This window comes from Cupressus sempervirens, chromosome 3 (genome assembly GCF_028749045.1).
Source record: "Cupressus sempervirens isolate cs-2001-9-10 chromosome 3, ASM2874904v1, whole genome shotgun sequence".
NCBI classification, from domain to species: Eukaryota; Viridiplantae; Streptophyta; class Pinopsida; order Cupressales; family Cupressaceae; genus Cupressus; species Cupressus sempervirens.
Genome location: NC_143120.1, coordinates 196,459,179 through 196,481,010, shown reverse-complemented (window position 1 = coordinate 196,481,010; position 21,832 = coordinate 196,459,179). Strand labels below are relative to the sequence as shown.

The following is a 21,832-nucleotide window of genomic DNA, read 5'->3' as shown; positions in this document are numbered from 1 at the left end:
TTAATTTAACTTTGATATTTTTTTAGTATTCAAAAGATAAGAACAACTGAATTATTAAATAGGTGAACATTCTACTACACAGTAGTAGCAAGCAAATATTAAATTAAATTTATTAAGATTTCCCTATATTTATTCTCTTAATTCAATGGAATTTGGTTTTTTCTAAATATAGAACTTCTGTCTTATTCTATATTTAGTTATTATTTTAAGTGTTATTATTTTTAGTAGTTATTAATTTAATTTTAATAATTTTTTTTAAGTATTCAAAAGATAAGAACAACGGAATTATTAAATCAGGCGAATAGTAAAAAGCAAAAGATAAATATTTTTATATATTTTTATTGCAATCTACTTCCATTTTGGCGTGGGCACCGAGATTCATCTTAATTCGTTCTTTTCAAATATGGATCGCATTGGGGTAATAATAAAGTGAAGTATATGAATGCAACTGATTATAAAAAAAAGTTGAATTTTTTTAATTAAAATTAAATTAATAACTAAATATAGAATAAGACAGAAGTTCTATATTTAGAAAAAACCAAATTCCGAATAAATATAGTCAAATCTATTCACTCATATCATTCAAAGTGGTAAAATATTTTAGAGAGAGAATGACAATGGAGATATTTAAAAACTAAAACCTAAATCAATTTAAAAAATCAAAAGTTTAATAAATAAAGATCACAACTACTTATTTTTTAAATAAATAAGAAAAGAAAAACAATAGTTAAAAGTGGATATTTAAATTATAATCTTATGTGAACAAATTAGATTATTAATAATCTTTAATTTAAATAACATAATATTTACTAAAATCTTTTAAATAGATTAATAAATATTATTTATTTAAATTAAATTTATCAAATATGAAAAAAATAATCATTTGAAAAAACCCAACAAAAATTTTATTATGAAAAATATATAAGAGAAATACAAAAAAAAAATGTCTAATAAATATTCTATTGAATAATAAATTATAAAAACTAAAAAATAATATCTAAATAAAAAATAAACTAATATAAAATAATTTAAAAATATTTAAAACTAAAATCTAAATCAATTTTAAAAACCAAAAGTTAACTGAATAAACCACAACATGAGCTAATGTGGAGATCACAACTAATGAATAGAAAAAGAAAAACAATAGTTAAAAGTGGAGATAACAACTAATAAATATCAAAATAAGAGTTAAAAGTGGAGGGAGATAAAAACTGACAGTAAATAATTAACGGGAAGGATTTTCAATTTTTCGGCCAAACTCTTGTAAAAGACAAGAAAAAGAATGACAAATGTTCTAAATATAAATTAAAATTCAATTAAGAAAAGATAAGAACAACGGAATTATTATTTTAAATGTTATTATTTTTAGTAGTTATTAATTTAATTTTAATAATTTTTTTAAGTATTCAAAAGATAAGAACAACGGAATTATTAAATCAGGCGAATAGTAACAAGCAAAAGATAAATATTTTTATATATTTTTATTGCAATCTACTTTCATTTTGGCGCAGGCGCCGAGATTCGTCTTAATTCGTTCTTTTCAAATATGAAATGCATTGGGTGTAATAATAAAGTGAAGTATATGAATGCAATTGATTATAAAAAAAAGTTGAATTTTTTTAATTAAAATTAAATTTATTAACTAAATATAGAATAAGACGGAAGTTTTATATTTAGAAAAAACCAAATTCCGAATAAATATAGTCAAATCTATTCACTAATATCATTCAAAGCGGTAAAATATTTTAGAGAGAGAATGACAATGGAGATATTTCCAGGTCTTCCGAATGACGTTGGCAGATTGTGTTTGTTGAGGGTGCCATTAACCTCACACCCCACGATGGCCCTTGTTTGTAAATGGTGGAAAAATATTGTATGTAGTCTGCGGTTTTATCAAGATAGAAAGAGATTTGGGGAGTTAATCATATTACCTTGTTGGGATGATATAACAAATGATAAAGGCTGCAGAATAAAATTTTATGATCCTTTGCAAAATTCAATTGAAACCCTACTGCCATTTCCCCCTCCATTTCCACATTTTTCAGCTTGCTCTTTCTGTATTCCCTTTAACCACAAATTGATCATCACAGGTCTTTTCAGCAGCGTGCCAGAATTCACAATTCATAAAGCACTAGTCATCTACAACTTTTCCTCTGGTATGTACCCCTGTTAAACATTTGTATCCCTTTTTACTTGTATTTATCATAACATTGTTTCTCTTATCTCAGGGAAATGGAAGCGAGGCCCCAACCTTCCAGATTGTAGAGTTGATTTCAGTTGTTCCGTGGACTCAGCAAAAGGATTGATTTACATTGCTGGTGGATATGACAGTGACGACGAGGAATTGTGCACAGCGGCAGTTTATGACATTGAGGAAGAAAAGTGGGAGTATCTTCCCCCAATGATTTGGAGCGAATGTAAGTGCGACAGTGTATTTACCGATGACAATTTATATGTGTTGAGCCACATGAAAGGGCATATACAAGCCTATGATCCCAACACATGGCAATGGAGTGCCATATGCGATTGCTATTATGATGGTAGTATGCAACCTTCTTTTGCCGCATTTGGACGGATTTATCACGAATGGGATTGGGAAATTATAGAATGGAATTATGCGGAAAACCAATTCCGCATTGCAGGAATGCTTCCTCCCCAAGTCTACAGATTTTTAGGTGGCACAATGTGGAATCAACAGATATTAATGGTTTGCATCCATGAGGAAGCAATAGATATTGAAGGTCGGTTTCAAAATGTTAAGGCCTTTTATTTATTTGAACCTTCAGATGAAGGAGGAAAAGAAGAGAAGTGGACTCTGATCAGTACATTGTCTGCAACAGAACTCCCAGATTTAATCCCTACAATTGGAGCTCTCACTCTCTAACTCTTTTAAGTGAAATGGATTTCAGTGTTTTAAACCTTCATCAACTGAAAAACCCCTCTACTATTGTTTTTGGAATGGTTTTATCAAAGCTGAGTTCTATTTGAAAATTAAAAGTAGAATGAACTTTGATTTCTTCTTGCAATGAATATGCCACATGAAAGGGCATATTTCTATTCAAATGAAATTTTTCTATGGTCTCTTTGGATTTTTCTATTCAAATGAAATTTTTGTTTTCATTTCTAATTTTAATTAGTTGTACTATTTGTGAGTTAGCATTTTGGCCACATCCCTCCACGTATCTGTACGTCCCTCTAACTAGGCATCAACGTGGACCACTTCCTAATATTTGCATTGCTAATAGGGTTTGTGTGCCCATTTTCCTCTTCAAATTCCTGATTTGAGTTTCAGGTGTTTGTGTTCTACATATAGCTTCTGCCTAAGCTTTGGTTGATTCCTAGCTTTTTCTTTCAAAGCATAGCGGCAGAGGCGATAGAACTCTTCAACAGCAATTGCTATTGTCCTTGGTAAGTACCCATTAGAGTTGGAAGTCTAGTATTTGTCATATTTAATTGCAATAACAAGAAATCAGTACAACATCTTTTTAAGTTATGATCTGTAATTTGTAATGCTTTAATTTGCGAGACGAACTGTTGAGATTTGTAGTTCAAGATAGATGTCATCTATTGTTCAAGATAGAGGCATCTGTCTTCCATTTAGATCTATCTTTTTACTTTTGAATTCAAAATCCAAATAATCATTGGCCAACCCATCCAAATGAAAGCCAAATTCTCAGCAATTTATATAATTTTTGGTGGGTTTTTTCTGGATAAGTTTTGCTATTTTTAATTTTTTTCCTTTGCTTCCTTTCTTTAAAAATTTGTCAAACAGTTGGCTTATGGTTTTAAATGTTTCAGTCTTCAGACTTGAAGCACTATTCAGAAATTCAGGGTTCAACGTACAACTCAAAATAGAAGCTTACCATTGAAAATGTGCTTTCAATATTCAGAGGATTACAAGTAATAAATTGATCTACTAATGACCATTCTTTTCTATTGTTAAAATAAGCTCACAATTTTGCAGATGATTTCTAAACCAAAATGGATTGAATTTTGATATTTATCATGCACCTTTTAAAAATGGTCCTCACTCAGAAAACACTAGGTGTAAGTCCACCTCAAATAGCAAGTCACTTAAGAAGGAATTTCCTTGAGCTACTCGTGAAATCTTTTATCAGCTACAGACTGGAGAATATATCTGCACTAGAAATGATGAAGCCTCCAAACAAGCTCTTCAATCTTCACACAACTCTAGCTTTATGAGCCAGAATGATGAAACCTCTAAGAATGAGTTTGTTAACTCAGAATGTTGCTCATAGTAAGGAAAATCCTCATGCCTATTCATAAGATGTGCCTACTACTGCTATTACCTTCTAATGACCAATTTGATCCTCCCGTAGTGCTGATATTGTGACTTCCTCGTTATGAAAAAAAATTCTTAGTGTACCCCTAAAAAAATGCTCCCTGTTATTTGCAATTCTGAGAATAACATTGTACCAGTACATCTAGAATCCAATGGCAATATACAGCATGAACCAGACCAACACCAATGACTATATGAGTTTCTGAGAAATAGTCCCTGCACCTGTAATGTCCCTTGGGAATGCTCTTAGGATTTCTATTATTCATTTTTGTGAAGCATCTTATTGTTTGTTTGCTTTTGCAAACTGTTTGTGGATATGTATGCAAGTCTGCCCATTTTCCTTTCACATTCCTGGAAGAGGAAATGTGCATGGAAAATGTTTGACAAAATCAAGATGATGTATTTATCGCCTACTATTGTAGGCTGACCTACATAAGAATTAATACGTCGAATACATCTGAACATGGGACCCAAAGAGGAGACCCAAAATAGGCCCCAATTAGGAGCACACTACATCCCTAATTAGTCAAGAGATACTCTTTATTAGTCAAGGGTACACTGGGCCCCTAGCAACTAGGTCTTGAGACCTCTGAGATCCTTTTGAGATCCCAAAATAGGTATCGAATCTCTAAAATTAGGTACAAATTCTAAGATATAGTCATTACAATTCAAGGAGTAGATTCCAAGTGGATAGATGAAGGGATGGGAAGACTTAGGAGGAATTGATCCTACCTTGAGCTTAACACTATGAAAATATGAGCTTTAAAGAGGATCTATTTGGTTTTGCCTTAATTCCACCTAGGAGGAAGGACAAAAAAGGGCCGAAGGGATGAAATACACAAGGAGATTGGTGATCTCACATTAAATAGGTTCTAAACCTTCATTAAATTGGAGTACATCTAATTTAAGATGGTACAATGCCCTAGTGTTTGTTTGACTTAGGAGAAAATGAAAGTTTAGAGCTACAAGATGTCAAAGTTTTTAGACCTATAAAAGTTTGATAGCTTTGATAACATAGTGGACTTAGTAGATTTTTATTTGGGAAAAGTAGAATGGAGGAATGTAGAGTCTTAGAGGTGGCAGTGAGTTCAAACTTTTTGAGCTTTGATAACTCCAAATGTCTGAAGTGACATGGATATTGACTTACTAAAACTTGAAAATAAAATATGCCAGTTTTACACCATATAGAGTCAAAAAAATTTGAAGACAAACACTTAAAGGAAGGGGGATTTACTAGGAATTTGAGGTTTCAAACTTTCAAAGGTCTATGAACCCTAAAAGTTAGAAGATAAAAGATACATTAAAAAGTACTAGAGACCATGGTCTCTAACTAAGATACTAAATTGAAATTACAAATGAATCCAAAATAAAATATTAACCACCAACGATGACTCAAAAAAATACCCAAATATAGTAAGGCCTCAAGATGACGCTTACAAAATTGAAGGATTTGACACCACAAAGGAAGAAAACTAGACCCCCAGATCAAACCCTAGGGAATAAAAAGATAAGATGAAACTCATAATACTTATGAAAATGCTTGGAGATTGAATGGCACAAATAAATCTGACTAGACTAGAGGAAAATCCCTCTAAAGATATAACCATTCTTCAATACAAAAGAAGATGAAATCAATACAACCAAACATGCATATACAGAAGATTCAAAGCACAAAATATGCAAAAATCAAAGGAAAAAAGAATGAAAATGATGAAAAAATAAAGATGTATGCCTTTTTATAGGAAAATTTTAGGATGACGTTAATCGTCAAGACCAAACTTCAGAGTTTTAGACTCCAAAACTTTGAGAAAACCTAGTTAAACAAAAGACTTCAAACTTAGAGATATTGGAGTTTTTGGATGCTAACAAATTTGAAAATATGAGAAACTAACTAGACCAAAAAAAAAGACAAAAAATGGAAGGAATAAACCACCTAGAGTATCAGATATGTCAAACATTAGATGTATGAAAAGTTTGATACTTGCATTAAATGAGAAAAGTGAAAGAGAAACTTAGAGAATCAAGGTTATCAAACGTTTGATGATCTAAAACTTTGATAACTCTAAAAGTCTAAAGAAAAAGTGATCTTAGAAAAACTTAGGAAAAATGGAAGAAAAATTGACAAATATGAAACTCTAAAAACACAAGAGACTAAAAGGGGCTGACAAGGCCTTCTTGAGACCAAACCAAACTATCAGGAACACTCAAAAGTACACATAATATGACACATCAAGAAAGAAAAGGAAACTAAAGAAAAAAGGACGAAAGATGCAACAAGTGAGAAAATGAGTCCCTATTTTTGTAAATTCACAAAATAGGGCATGCATTGTGAAACCACAATAAGTATATTATTGAATTAAGATCTATTGTCAACTATACAAAATAAACTTCTGTAAAAAGTTTGGATGAAAAATAACATACTCAATTCCAAGATTGAGTATGTAACAATAATTATTCTAACAACCTCTATAGGTTATCTCTATCATTGAATACAAGAATCAATACTACTCTCGAATAATAACATCAATGACAACCACACATGACAAAATCTAACAAGTTTTCCATCACTATGTACATTTTATAGTTAAAAAAATTGAATATTAAGTTGTCAAACATATTATTTAATGCATCACATAGTAATCTTGGCATTCATTACACTTTATATATAAATATATTACATTTCCATAAATTGATATATTTTTGTAATCCCAAATATGCTAACAACTTAGGTATCCAACATAGTACATTGAAAGATATATATTCTTTTTTAGATCAAAAACTTCTTAAAATAATAATAAATAAGTCATAGTTATTTTCTCTATTGATGAAAAAAAAGTTTGGGTTTCATTAAGAGTTCCATATTATCACTCATGTAGCTTAATGTTATTAATTTAATTTAGATGATTCAAAATCTAATTCATTATTAATGTATTGAACATTGAGGTTTAAATGAATTGTACATTCTTGTATCCCATTCAAGAAGAAAACATTTATTTCTTGAATATTCCATCATTAGATCAATTAGAAAAAGTTGGAGGTTATTACCAAGAATATTTTGACTTTGAATTATAAATTTTATCAATCTTAAAAACTCATTCTAAGAAACAAAATTATAGATTGAGTGTTTGATATTCTATTTTTGGAACTCTCATAACCTTGGTTTCCATTGTATATTTTTAGAATCAAAGGTACCTATAATGATATAGAATACCAATTTCAATTTAGATCAAGTTTGCTCCATTAGTTAGAAACAAATCAGACACACACACACACACATCTATAATTTGAATGCACACACATACACATCTATAACTCTTTCAAATAGGTTTATAATCTATTTTCATATAGGTTAGTATTTTATACAAGATTTATATTATGTTTAACTTGAGTTATATAATTTTGGCCTCAAAATACTAATTCTATTTACAAACTCTTGAGTCTTGTACATGATTTATGCTATGGCTTAAATATGGGCTATAATAGCTAACACATGTATCATTAAAGTTTGATGTAGTAACCTATATTTTTTATTTCTTATGTAGGTTTTTACATTTGATGTATTCATTCAAGTTTATAATTCATGAAAATTTGATGATGAGTAGGAATTCTTAATTAGTGTTCTCGATTTTTTTTTCCAATGAATTAATTCATTATTAATGAATGGTTGATCTAATTTATGTGTTGTCCTTGTAATAAATTCTTATTCTTTATAAAGTATTGTCTACTAAATAATGTATGAAATATCTATTAAAGTACTCTATTATTTTTATAATTTTATTAATGAATGGTTGACCTAATTTATGTGTTGTCCTTGTAATAAATTCTTATTCTTTATAAAGCATTGTCTACTAAATAATGTATGAAAAATCTATTAAAGTACTCTATTATTTTTATAATTTTACTATATTCAAATTTAATCTTTATTTAATTCTCTAAAATTTAAATTAATTTTATTTTTAGATTCTTTTACTTTCTAAACCATGTTAGGGGTTTGTGAGCAACAAGCCTAATTAATGCCAAATGAGCACACCCCTAATGAAATTTGTAGAATTTCTTGTCAACAATTCCTAATTATTTCCTTCAAGGCCATAATGACTTTTATAGTACCTTTTTTTCAAATAATATATTTTTTAATGTTTTTAAATTACATTAAGACAATTCTATGAAAGTCTAAAATGTACTTCCTTTTCCACTTTCTATCTTTATTTCATTTTATTTATTTTAGTACAACATAAGCTTTTATTCAAATTATAAACTTAATTATATATGAGAATGTGAGAATTTTTTTGTTTTCCCTTGATAGTTTAGGGATGAATAGCTAAACAAGGCCAAATACATCCTTTTATCTATAAATTATCTCAAGGATGAGTCCCTCTAGTTGTGGTGCCTATGGGGAGAATATTAACACATTTAATCTTCATCTCACTACTTTTAGGTCATCCTTTTCCCTAGAAACATGGATTTATTATGATAAAATGTCCTTATGAAATAAACATGGATAAAATGAAATACTATATTTTATTAGGTGCAAAATTCAAATATTCAACAACAAATAAAAATTGCCATCACAAACTTTTTGGTCAAAAAAATATATATTGATTTCAATAGATTATTATGAATCTTAAACTTATACAAAATCTTTATTTGTAGTTATGCAATGACTTCTAACTATAAAATTTAAGTAAAACTCTTTTGATCACCACAATCAAGATTTTGTCCTTGATCAACATTTAATATTGTAGAATATCTCTTGTAGAACCCAATTCTATTAGCCACTCGATCATATTTTCCCTTCCCACACTCAAGCCCACCATTGACAATATTAGTTGTAAGTCCAAAACCAAGCAATCTATTCTCTTTCAAATCACTAGAAGTTGGAACATACTTCCCAATAATAACATCATGGCAAGATGGCTTATGAGGTTGAGTAGTAGTCCAAAACCAAAGAGCAGTTTTAAAAGCAATCATAAGTTTTTTGGATACCATCTCAAGACGCTTAAGACCATTGAATCGTACTGCCTTTCCAGTAGGGCCTGTCATGTCCCCCTTTTCAAATAATTAAAAATAATAATCTTTGTTAAGGCAAGCAGACCCAAAAAGGTGAAGTTTCAGCAAAAGGGGATAATCTTTGGAAGCGAATGGACTAATAAATGAAAATTACTATTAAAATATGTTTTATTAACCCCTCTTGGACGTGAGTTAGGGTTATGCCCTCTTTTAAGGGGTTTGGAGGCATTTTGGGCTCATTCCAGAACTTGATTTTTGCTCATTTCTTTGTTATTCTTCAAAGGCTGCCAAACCTGTGGAGAAGGAGACCCAAGAATGGGAGTTTGCAAGGTTCCAGGGAGACCCAAGAATGGGAGTTTTCAGGTTTCCAGGAAGGCTAAGGATGGGAGTTTGAATCCATTCCATGTGCATGCTCATGTAGAGTTTGCCTTTGTGCTGAATAGTGCAGATTTGTGGGTTTTTGGGTGTATATTTTGTAAGAGTTTGGTGTTTCCAGTTGAGTATTTCATATCAGTTTGGGTTGCTGCTGTATATCAGACTTTTAAATATTAAAATAGAGCTGAATATATTTATTTGGATATGATTATACTTTTGTGATAGATTATTAAGTTTTTGTGGTGATTCTGGGCTATTTTGTGTTATTTTCGAGAGCCCGATGAGCATTGTTTTTGTCCTCCGTTTGGGAGCTATTGTGTGCATGTTATACAAATCTGGAAATGTCATTTTATAGGCTTTTATGCTGCTCAAATTTCTATAAAAATTTGCACTTTCAGATTTATTAATAATAGGTGAAGCTGTGAAGCTTTTGGCACCATTTCTGGCATACCCGATTTGGGGTTTCTTGAGAAATTTGGTGGATCTTTGTGATATTAGTTGTTTGATCTTGAGAATCTGATTAGAGGTTGGAAATATCATACAAAATCAAAAAAGACATTTCAATGGTATCAGAGCCATGATCTTGCCAGCGCGAGGGTTTGTAGAAGTTTGCATGTCAGTTTTGACAACTACCCAAATCTTGCATGTCAGTTTTGACAACTACCCAGATCTTGCATGTCAGTTTTGACAACTACCCAGATCTTGCATGTTAGTCTTGACACTACCCAGATCTTGCATGTCAATTTTGACAACTACCCAGATCTTGCATGTTAGTTTTGACAACTTCCCAGATCTTGCATGTCAGTTTTGACAACTACCCAGATCTTCCATGTCAGTTTTGATAACTACCCAAATCTTGCATGTCATAATTTATGGTTGCATGTTGCTTCCAATCAGCTAGATGTCAAAATTTATGGTTGCATGCAACTAAGTGAAAGAGAAAAGAGATATTTACAGTGAGAAAAGAATAAAGAAATTTTGATCAAACCTCCATTTGAAAGTAAAAGTATAAAATCCAAGGAAGGAAAAAGTATGGCTAATCTAGATGAGATGGCAAATAAATTCCTCCAAGACATCCAAAATACTCAGAAGCAAATAGTGGATAGTTTGGCAAAAACTAGAGAGGCTTTGCGAATATTGACAGAAAAATTGCAAGGAGTTACATCTATTAATGAGAAAGGGAGCACTTCAAAGGAGTCAAGAAATTTGAAACTCACACCCTCTCAATCAACAAAAACTATTTTTCTACATGCAGATGAGCCATCAGTGCCAAATCCAGCCCTTAATCCCATGGAAGACGTTACAGGTAACTTGATTGCATTAAGATCTACTTACAATGGTTTAGATGATGACTTTCGCAGTTTAGTTCCTTTTAGAGAATATGTGGATATGATGAACACTTTGATGCCCAAGAAAGAGTACAGAAGGGAGCATGACATAAGTGGAAGAGAGCTCAAAAATAAAATAAGCAAGTTTATAGCACCTACTTTTGATGGAACAAATAAAATTTCAGCTAGAGCATGGCTACAAAAATTACAGACCTTCTTCACACTTAACCCCATGAAGGAGAGTGATGCTGTTCAAATTGCAAGTTTACACTTGGAAGATGCAGCCTATGATTGGTGGTATCATGGAATGACTACTCAAGGTCATGATCAGGTAACTACATTTGATGATTTTAGTCAAAGAGTGATAGATAGATTTGACCTCAAAGATGATGATTATGAGGATGTTGTTGTGCATGATGGTGAGATACCTGGTAGAGATGAGCAGACATTGAGCATTCATGACTTTGCTGAGAAAGAGTACCAAGCAGAGTTAGATGCTTCGTCACATGAGGTTGAGGCTAGTAGTACTTCACATGATTTATCCAACTAGCTAAAAGTGAACAAAGACAGTATTGTGACTTCATTATCTCATCATGACAGGTATGTGGAGTTAGTTGGTATTGGTCATATTACTCAAGTGAGGATTTTGCTTGAGTTACCAGCTGATTCTAGTTTACAGAGATGGACTCGATATTATTATATTGGCATTTGGGATTCAGTTGACTGGAGATCTTTAACACTTTTTGGTAGCAGTGTTTGTTTGGGTGCTATCATGGATTTGATTAGCAGATTGCACGGTGTTGTCTTTTCTTGTGCTAGCAGCTTGTCCAATGCTGGTATCAATTTTTATACACCGGTGTTGGGCTTTGTTCATATATCCAGTCAACCATACTTGCTGGAATGTGTTGATGATCTTTCATGTTTGGCAGTGTGTACCAATGAGTCCCAGGATCATATTGGCACTGATGACATCCAGGAGGATGCAGTGGGTAGTTTTGAAGACTTAGTTTCCTTGACAGTTTCTTTTGGTACAAAGGAGTTAGACATCAGTGCTACAGTTTTTGATACTCCATATGTTGATATGAGCCTTGGAGTTGATTCATAGGATATGGATGGTAATACTCTAGAGACTAGTAACTTTGAGGATACTCCTTTAGAAAGTGCATCAGAGGAGGTTTGTAGGAGATAGTCTAGCCAGTGCCATCATGTGTCTAATCAGTTGAGAGTTAGTGAGCGAGACATTGCTATCGCTTGCCAGCATTTTGATTCTGCTCATCAGTTGTTAGTCGTTTATGGATGGGGTTCTCCTACTAGTGATGAGCAGGGAGGCAATTATCTTTCCTTGACAGAGTTCCACTCTTTATGGGAGGCTATCCATATTTTAAGACAAGATTATATGTAGTTGGTAGCCGATAGAGATTATCTTATGGAGTGGGGCAGTACAACATACAATGCATTATTAGCCAAGGAAGATGAGGTGAGTGAGCTTACTCAGCAGCTTGAGGTGACTTCTGAGATTCTTGAGAGTACACAGTTGGCTTTCAAGGAGTCACAGTTTCATTTGGCTAAGGTGACCATGGAGTTAGAGTGACTACAATCTTTACCTAATTCTATACAGTCACAAGCTATGATGTTTGGTGATCTGAGGATGTCCATGGCCAAGATTGTTAGAGACAGTGGAGATGGGGATGCATCCATCCTTGATACTAACATTGGCATATCAGGTTCATTCCCACTAGAGTCAGGTTCAGTTGAGTTGGGTGTTGTAGCAGATTGTTGTATGCCTGACATGGTGGTGGCCTCTAGTACTGATGGCACGGAGACTAGAGATGTATCAAAGATCATGTGTGATGTTGGTGAGTCGGCAGTTGGCATGGCTCCTGCTAGTAATACTACTCCCTTGGTGATATCTTCGGAGGTAGTAGTCAGTTTCAACATGGTTAATGATCAATTGCAGTTAGTTTCATCTGGATTACAGTTTGAGCCACTGACTGAGATTGGCGCATTCTATCGGCATTACACTGTGAGGTACACTCATCAATTTACCTTTGATGACCATGTTGATGAGATGATGATACAAAGATGTAGTTTGGTTCCTAGTTCTTGTCATCAGTTATGGGACAGTTTGACGCCTCAGGATGAGAGTTGTGATGGGCATGACATGGTGATAGGTTCTGCAGTTGACAGCTTGATAATACATGACTTAGAGTAGGAGTTTGGGGGTGATGCTTCAACAGTTGTTGTTACTGATTCTACTCCTTTGGCTATTCTCCTAGCTTAGCTGGTAGTCAGTTACAGTGGGCTATATCACTTGTTCATGGCAAATTTGGTTTGGGTTCCATTTCTTACTCTTTATCTTGTAATGTCTTTTCACCATCAGCAGTGCATGGGAGTTATGGTTATGAGATAGTGGCCGGTGATTTGCAAAGTTGTGTTGACTGTAGGAGTTGTATAGTGTGTGGATTCTCCATACTTGGTACAGTTTCATTCGAGAGCGTTCACCATTGTTGCAGAGTTGGATTGTACATTCTGTATAGGCCAGTGGGATGCATTGATGGTATTTACTTTGTTGGTAGTTTGATTTGTCCACTTTACTTGGGTTTTGATGTTCTAAGAGTTTGTGTCTCATGGTTTTCTGACTATGGTAGTGGTGATTTTGGAGTTTGGTTGAGTTGTAATTGTCAGTTTGATTATGGATTCCTCTTGGTCATATTGCAGAGGATATTGCAAGAGCCTGTGTTAATTGGCAGTAGTATAGTTCATGACTACATTTGGGATCCATGTGGATTGATTGGTTTATTTTTCAGCCATTTCTTGAGGACAAGCAATATTTGGGAGGGGAGGACTTGTCATGTCCCCTTTTCAAATAATTAAAAATAATAATCTTTGCTAAGGCAGGCAGGCCCAAAAAGGTGAAGTTTCAGCAAAAGGGGATAATCTTTGGAAGCGAATGGACTAATAAATGAAACTTATTATTAAAATATGTTTATTAACCCCTCTTGGACATGAGTTGGGGTTATGCCATCTTTTAAGGGGTTTGGATGCATTTTGGGCTCATTCCAGAACTTGATTTTTGCTCATTTCTTTGTTATTCTTCAGAGGCTGCCAAACCTATGGAGAAGGAGACCCAAGAACGAGAGTTTGCAGGTTTCTAGGGAGACCCAAGAATGGGAGTTTGTAGGTTTTTAGGAAGGCTAAGGATGGGAGTTTGAAGCCATTCCATGTGCATGCTCATGCAGAGTTTGCCTTTGTGCTAAACAGTGCAGATTTGTGGGTTTTCGAGTGTATATTTTGTAAGAGTTTGGTGTTTCCAGTTGAGTATTTCATATCAGTTTGGGTTGCTGCTATATATCAGACTTTTAAATTATTAAAATAGAGCTGAATATATGTATTTGGATATGATTATACTTCTATGATAGATTATTAAGTTTTTGTGGTGATTCTAGGCTATTTTGTGCTATTTTTGGGAGCCCGATGAGCATTGTTTTTGTCCTCCGTTTGGGAGCTATTTGTAAGGAAACTTGACAAAAAAGAATATAACCGTTTCCACATAACCCATAATAGATCTGAAATAAACACAGAATTAAAATCCACATGCAAGAGAATAGACAACATACCCACAAAATTGTGACACAAGATATACCCTGGGAAACCCTCATTGAGGGAAAAAACCCAGCCTCCAAAAGCATCCATCACCATGTATTATTCAGCAAAAATACCATTGCCATACAACCATGGAAGCCTTCATGGCCATAGCCACAACCGAGAAAACTATGTGAACAAGCATGAATCCACACATCCCATGCCATGCTTTCAACCTTCACAAATGCTCCCTTGGCTAACCTGTCAAGCCTTGTCCCACTCGACTCTTGCCTTTTGTCTTCTCCTTGTCACTCTTTCTCTCTCTACAACAACTACCCTTGCGGCTGCTTATATAGTAGCAAGTCCCACAAAACCACCAAGTGGTATTACATAAACCATGTGCTACCTAACCCACTGACCCCACATTTAATATTGGGCATTTAATTCTTTTCCCCAATATTAAATAATTACATGAAATATTTTCACAATGTTACAATACAACTCATCAATAATATTCCATGGGAATCTTTACATGTTGCACGTCCATCTAGGCACAACATTACATAATAAAATAAAATAATAAAATAACAATATTATGCAATGTGTGCAACACCCATTATCTCAACACTATTGTGTGCATGTTATACAGATCTGGAAATGTCATTTTATAGGCTGTTATGCTGCTCAAATTTTTGTAAAAATGTCCACTTTTAGATTTATTAATAATAGGTGAAGCTGTGAAGCTTTTGGCACCATTTCTAGCATACCCAATTTGGGGTTTCTTGAGAAATTTGGTGGATCTTTGTGATATTAGTTGTTTGATCTTGAAAATCTGATTAGAGGTTGGAAATATCATACAAAATCAGTAAAGGGACATTTCAGGGCCATAATTGTAGTTCTTGTAATATACCAAATTTTCAACAACCCATGAAATTTGAATTCAAAGAATAGAGTAAACCTAGTAGAAATCCTTTCAAATGTGAGAAAATGTGGTTTATGGATAAAGGTTTTATGGATCAGATTAACAATTGGTGGAAGGAGGATTAGTTTGAAGGATCAAAATGTTCTGCCTAGTCTCCAAACTAAAAAACTTAGAAAACAAGATTTTAAACTGGAACAAGATACATTTTATAAACATTTTTAAAGAAAAGTTAGACATTGATGATAAAATGAGTAAATTAAACAAGGAGATTATAATGAAAGGAATGAATAATGAATCTTATCAACTAGAGAAAGAATATCTCTTGAAATATGAAGAGATTCTAGCAAAAGAAGAAATGTTCTAGAGGCAGAAATCCAGAGAAAAATGGCTCCTAGAAGGAGATCACAACACAAATTTTTTTCATAACAGTACCATTCACAATAGAAATTATATTAATATTACCAAAATCAGAAACCCAGAGGGGGAGCAAATGGAAAACCCAGTCGAAATTGCTGAAACTTTTATAGAACACTTTTATGACACGTTTAATAACTTTGGCTCATCAAATAAACTTGCCCAAGATGAAATGTTGAAACACATTCCCAAGTTGATCATTAAGGAGGATAATAGATTCCTTAGTGAACCTTTTACTCTTACCGAGGTTAAAACTGCACTCTTCAGTATGAATCCCCGGGTCTAGATGGATTTCAAGCATTCTTTCAAAAAAGTTGGGATATAATAGGTGTGGACTTGTGGAAAGCCTTAGAAGCAACCCGTAATAGTGGATCCATATTAATTGAAATTAATCATACGTTCTTAACCCTTATCCCTAAAAAGCATGAAAGCATAGCTCCTGGAGATTTTAGGCCTATCACATTATGTAATACTATATATAAAGTATTCTTGAAAATTCTAGCCAATAGACTCAATTTTTTTTTGCCTAAACTCATCTCAGAAGAACAAATAGGATTCATCCCTGGCAGATCTATTCTAGATAGTATCTCAATTATATAAGAAACAATCACGGCATTAAAAAATAAAGAAGCTAGTATGTTACTAAAAATTGATATACAAAAGGCATATGACAAGGTAGATTGGAGATTTCTTTGTAAAATCTTAGAGGCATTTGGCTTCTCCAAATTATGGATTAACATTATTTTCCAATGTATTTCAACTCCCAAAATCTCAATCCTTATCAACGGTACCCCTAAAGGCGTCTTTAGTATCTCAAGGGGTATCAGACAAGGAGACCCTATATCCACTTTCTTGTTTATTATTATGGTAGAAGCATTTGGGAGGGCAATTAAAGTAGCACAAGAAGAGAACAAAATCATTGGGATGAAAGTCATGAATGGAGTTGAAAATACCACCCATCAACAATTTTTTGATGATACAATTCTAGCTAGAATGAGTACGTTGGAAGAGGTTGACCATATGCAATATATTTTTAACAAATATACAAAGGCATCTGGGCAAATAATCAACGCTGAAAAATCAGAAATTTTCTTTCTAAATATTGATATTGAAGTCGAAGACCAAATTTGTCAAAAATTAGGATTTACAAAAGGCAAGTTTCCATTGAGATATTTAGGGATTCACCTTGATAAGAATAAGAAAACTAATGCTGGATGGGAGCATATACTCAGGAAAATTGATTCTCAAACTAAATCATGGAAAGGAAGATGGTTAACAAAGGTAGGGAGAGCTACAAAGATAAAAGTAGTCCTGACAGCTATCCTGTCGTACCAAATGTCCTATTCTCACCTACCCTAACACATTAATTCTAAATTGGAAAGAAAACTTCACAATTTCTTCTAGAAAGGATTGGAGGATAAGAAAAAAATTCCACTAATTAGCTGGAACAAAATTTGTAAACCTAAAGAATATGATGGATTAGGTATTAAGAATCTGGAATGACAGAATGAAGCTTTAGGAGCCAAACAAGTTTGGAGACTTTATCAAGAAAGACATAGGAAATGGGTTAAAATATTTTACAATAAATATCTAAATCCACTAGATAAAACTTCATTATTCAGAATTAATTCTTCCCCCCAAAGGATCAACAGGCTGGAACTTTCTTTTGAATAATCAAAGCCTGATTTACAAATACTTCGCATGGGATATAGGGACTAGAGATGAAGCATTATTCTGGGAAGACTCCTAGAATGGGGAACCCTCCTTTGATTAATTCAAATTTCTCTCCTAACACAGTATTACATTAACATAATCAGATTTCCACAATCCATTAGTATGTGAGCAATGTTTCTGGATTAGATTGTGTGAGTTTTACAATATTACAAAACTCACACAATCTAATCCAGAAACATTGCTCACATACAATATTACATCTTAAAATAGTATGGGGTACAAAAGTAAAAGATTATTTATAGGAAACTACATCAGATATAGGTAAGGTATAGTCATGGAAATCACTCACTGAATGTGATATCAATCAAGAGGAAAAGGATAAAATGGAATCATTATTAAAATCCTAGACTATTACAATTAAAGGCAGGGGGAATAAGCTAATCTAGGTAGCATCAAAGGATGGAATTTATAAAGTCAGAGAAGGATATAGGATGATCACAAACTCACAACAATGGGAAGTTAGCTCCCTGCCTTTGAACCTATGTTGGGATCCAACAGGTCTTCCTAAAGTAGGAATGTTCCTCTGGATTGCCATGCACAAGAAAATTTTAACAAAAGATAGGATTCGAGAAATGGGATTTGAAGGGCCATCTAGGTGTTCCCTCTGTAAAGAAGAGGAAGACAATGCAGAACACCTCTTATTCTCATGCAAATTTTCTTAGGAATGTTGGAGATGGCTTCAAAGTAAATTGAATTGGTCTTCCCCATTAGTAGGTGATTGGGAAGATCATTTATTGGGTTAGCCCAAAGAGGATCCAAAGAAATTCTATGAAAAAATTTGGAACATATCCTCGACTATAGCTCTTTGGGAAATTTGGAAAGAACGTAACTACCAAATCTTCTCAGACCAATACTTGTCAGAACAAGCCCTATTTTTGAAAATAGAAGTAGCAATCTCGGAAGTAATGAATAGTGATCTCAGAAAGAGACCTAGAGAAGAGGGATCCTTCTCTAATTGGGATGCTGAAATTAAAAAATGATGGTCATTATTAATCAACCCCCGCACCCCCCCGCCTTTACTATAAGAAGAAGAATGACCTTGCTAGACTGTCTTGCAAATGGGAGCCTCCCCCACATGGTTGGAAGAAATTGAATTTTGATGGGGCTTCTAGAAGAAATCTCGGTAAAGTAGGAATTGGATGTATCATAAGGGATGATTTAGGTGAATGGATCGTTAAAAGATCAAAGTCAATAGACATGGCATCTAATAATATAGTTGAACTCGAAGTAGTAGAAGAAGGTATAAACCTATGTATTAAACTTAATATTTAAAAAATTATTATAGAAGGGGACTCACAAATTATTATCAATGCTCTCTGAAAAGGAGTTACCCCAAACTAGGTATTAAATTCTAAATTAGAAGCCATATTAAATCCCTATTGGCATTTGAAGAAATGAGTTTTAAACACATTTTCAGAGAAGGCAACAAGGAGGCCAATACATTAGCCAATCTTGGCACTAATGGTTTTAATACCTTAACATACAATCATTAATATTAACCCTCGGTAAAGGCCAAAATAATAATTATTCTTTCTAACTCCAACGCATTATAGTGATCTCACACGTTTTGGCCAGAGTATCATCTTGCGGGCAATCTTCCACTTAAGCTAGGATGTCCTTTCAATATGATGATTTTATGAGGAGCAACATTAATCATTTGCATGTCATCCTCATTATTAGGCATCTCAAATTTTTGACCTCACCTATTTATTAGTAATTTTAGGGCTATTTTGCAGCACTCTTCGGCCAGCATTAGGTTTTAGCAGTAAAATAGGAAGGATAAAGTCTGGGCACTATGGATTCTAACATTTGTCTATTTCAAGCATACAAAAATCACACCATGGCCTTCTATGGGCTTATTACATAGGAGCGATGGAATAGAATTTTGAGGCTAATAGATGACATGAGTCATATAGCTGTTAGTCGGGTTTTAAGAGAAGGAGTTTTCAAATATGATTATTTATGGAGGACTAACAATGATGTATTAGGGCTTTGGGTAGGATGCTTGGTCTGGGTGAGAATTAGAAAATGGGACATTATTCGGATTACCTACAATATTTTTGACCCTTGCTGGTTAGTGAGGTTGGAGCTAGCAGTCACAAACATTGATGCTCGGCTTCACATTCCTCTCCTAAAGGCATACATGGAATTTGAAGTTAATAGCCTAGAAATGGGAAGGAGCCTAAGACACCCTTGCATGGTAATTAGGGATAATATCCAATTTTTTAACGAGTGGCTGCGAATGGAGTTGAGCATCAATTCTCTGCTGAGTTGGAGGGAAATCATCGAAGACCCAGGAAGGGTCTGGTTAACCGATTATCTAAGGGTGTTTGATGCCTATATACACCCAGACGTGGACTTCAACAACATGGAGGATGTGGAATTTTGTCTTCCAAACTATGACAAAACTAGTAGGGGTAGGTCAACATATGAATTCCCCCAAGGATCCAAGGCAACCACTATGCACGAAACTTCAAAAATCATAATGGTTTTCAGAAAAGAATGACTAAAATAGTTATTGGGTCATTTTGTATTAGAACTTGACCCAAAATTTTGGTATGTAAAGCTCTATTTTTAGCAATAATGCCTCTGTATATAAGTTGTTCAAACTATAATTAGGACATAGCGGTCAATTAGACTTCTGTTAATATAGTGTCATTTTCAACTGGATACAAATGTTACTGTAAACTCTTATATATATGAATGAAAAATAGTCTTTAGTTATTGCTCAGCCCCTTTTCTGGTAATGGTTTTGGTTTCTATATTTTGGCACTTCTAATCAAGTTATAGTATTAATTTTGGTATAGACCCACCAATTATTCAGGGCTTTATGCTAATATGTATTAAAAACTTAATGTTTATCAGTATTGATAATGGGAGAATCAACACTTCTCCATAGACGCTTGTGACTAGCTATCAGTTTGCTCCCCTTGGGTTATAGATAATTGTTCTAACTTTGGCATCTTATCTTTGTTTAAACCATCCCTTATATTGCGCATGAAAATTAATAATGTTTAGATATAAGAACTTCGGTCACCATATGCTCTATAATCAAAACTTTAGAAATTTGAATATAGTTGAGTTAAATGTAAATCAATATAATTGAACTAACGGTAGATCAATTAATAATTATAATAGGTTTAAATCCATCTTATTATTTTCATAATGATTTCATTTATTATGTTGAAATGACTCCCCTTGGTTACCTTTTTTTTGGTTTATCCTTAACTCTTAACATATGTTGATGGTGGTGAATTTAGATCAGATGTAGATTTTTTTTTTTGCAAATTTGGAACCTCATCAGATAGACAATTAAACAGTTGTAAACTCCAGACTGATGTAATTACTAGGGTATGCCCCTTTTATGAATGTATAATATAGGACTAAGGTCCTGGGCAAGACAAGAGATTTTCTTTCCCCATTCTTTCCTATCTGTGCTTGTCAGAACGGGGGAACTATATGTAAATTTTGTTTTCAATCTAATAAAATTAATCATAGCTTCGGCCATTTAGTGAGGAAAAAAAAAAAAAAAGTTTAGAAATGAGAATTAAAAAGTTGTATTAAAGATAAACATAATGAAGCATAGTGTAGCCATGCATACATTTGATTGCAGTTGCACCTTCTACACTATAGAATGGTCTTACTTTATTGCAACAACAATAGTGCAATTATTTTCTCCACTAGTGACTATTGGCACATGATTCAAAATTAATTTAAAAATTTTTTTTTTATAGATATTAATTTTTATTTTTATTAAGAGAGTTTACTTGTGGTCTAGTAGTGAAAAGGGGTGACCTCCATATAGAAGGTCTTAAGTTCCACTCTAATGTAATTATATATGTGGCTTGACCTCCTATACCTAAAATATACATATATTTCTCTATTAATATTTATTCATAAAAAATAAAATTATTTGTTAAAATTAAACTTTGAAAAAATGAAATTATTAATCATTAATAAAATTAATAAATCACAATATTAAAAAATATCTAAATACACCTAAGTATAAAATAATTTAAATTATAGAATATTAAAAAATAAATTAGAATAAAAATAACTACATATTGTGAGTAGTTTTTATTAAAATATGAATTAATAGAACTAAAAAAAATTATATTAATTATAATAATAAAGGAGAAAAAAATTCATGAATGTAAAAGACAAGAA

General features: G+C 33.0%; 1 protein-coding gene across 1 annotated transcript; it reads left to right on the top strand.

Moving 5' to 3' along the window:
- The first annotated feature begins 1,756 nt into the window (after positions 1 to 1,756).
- On the top strand, positions 1,757 to 2,884 carry LOC149565490 (F-box/kelch-repeat protein At1g80440-like). The gene is made up of 2 exons (XM_089817140.1): positions 1,757 to 2,156; positions 2,229 to 2,884. Exons 1-2 carry the CDS (start codon positions 1,757 to 1,759, stop codon positions 2,882 to 2,884), a joined length of 1,056 nt encoding a protein of 351 aa, XP_089673266.1.
- The last annotated feature ends 18,948 nt before the right edge of the window (positions 2,885 to 21,832 follow it).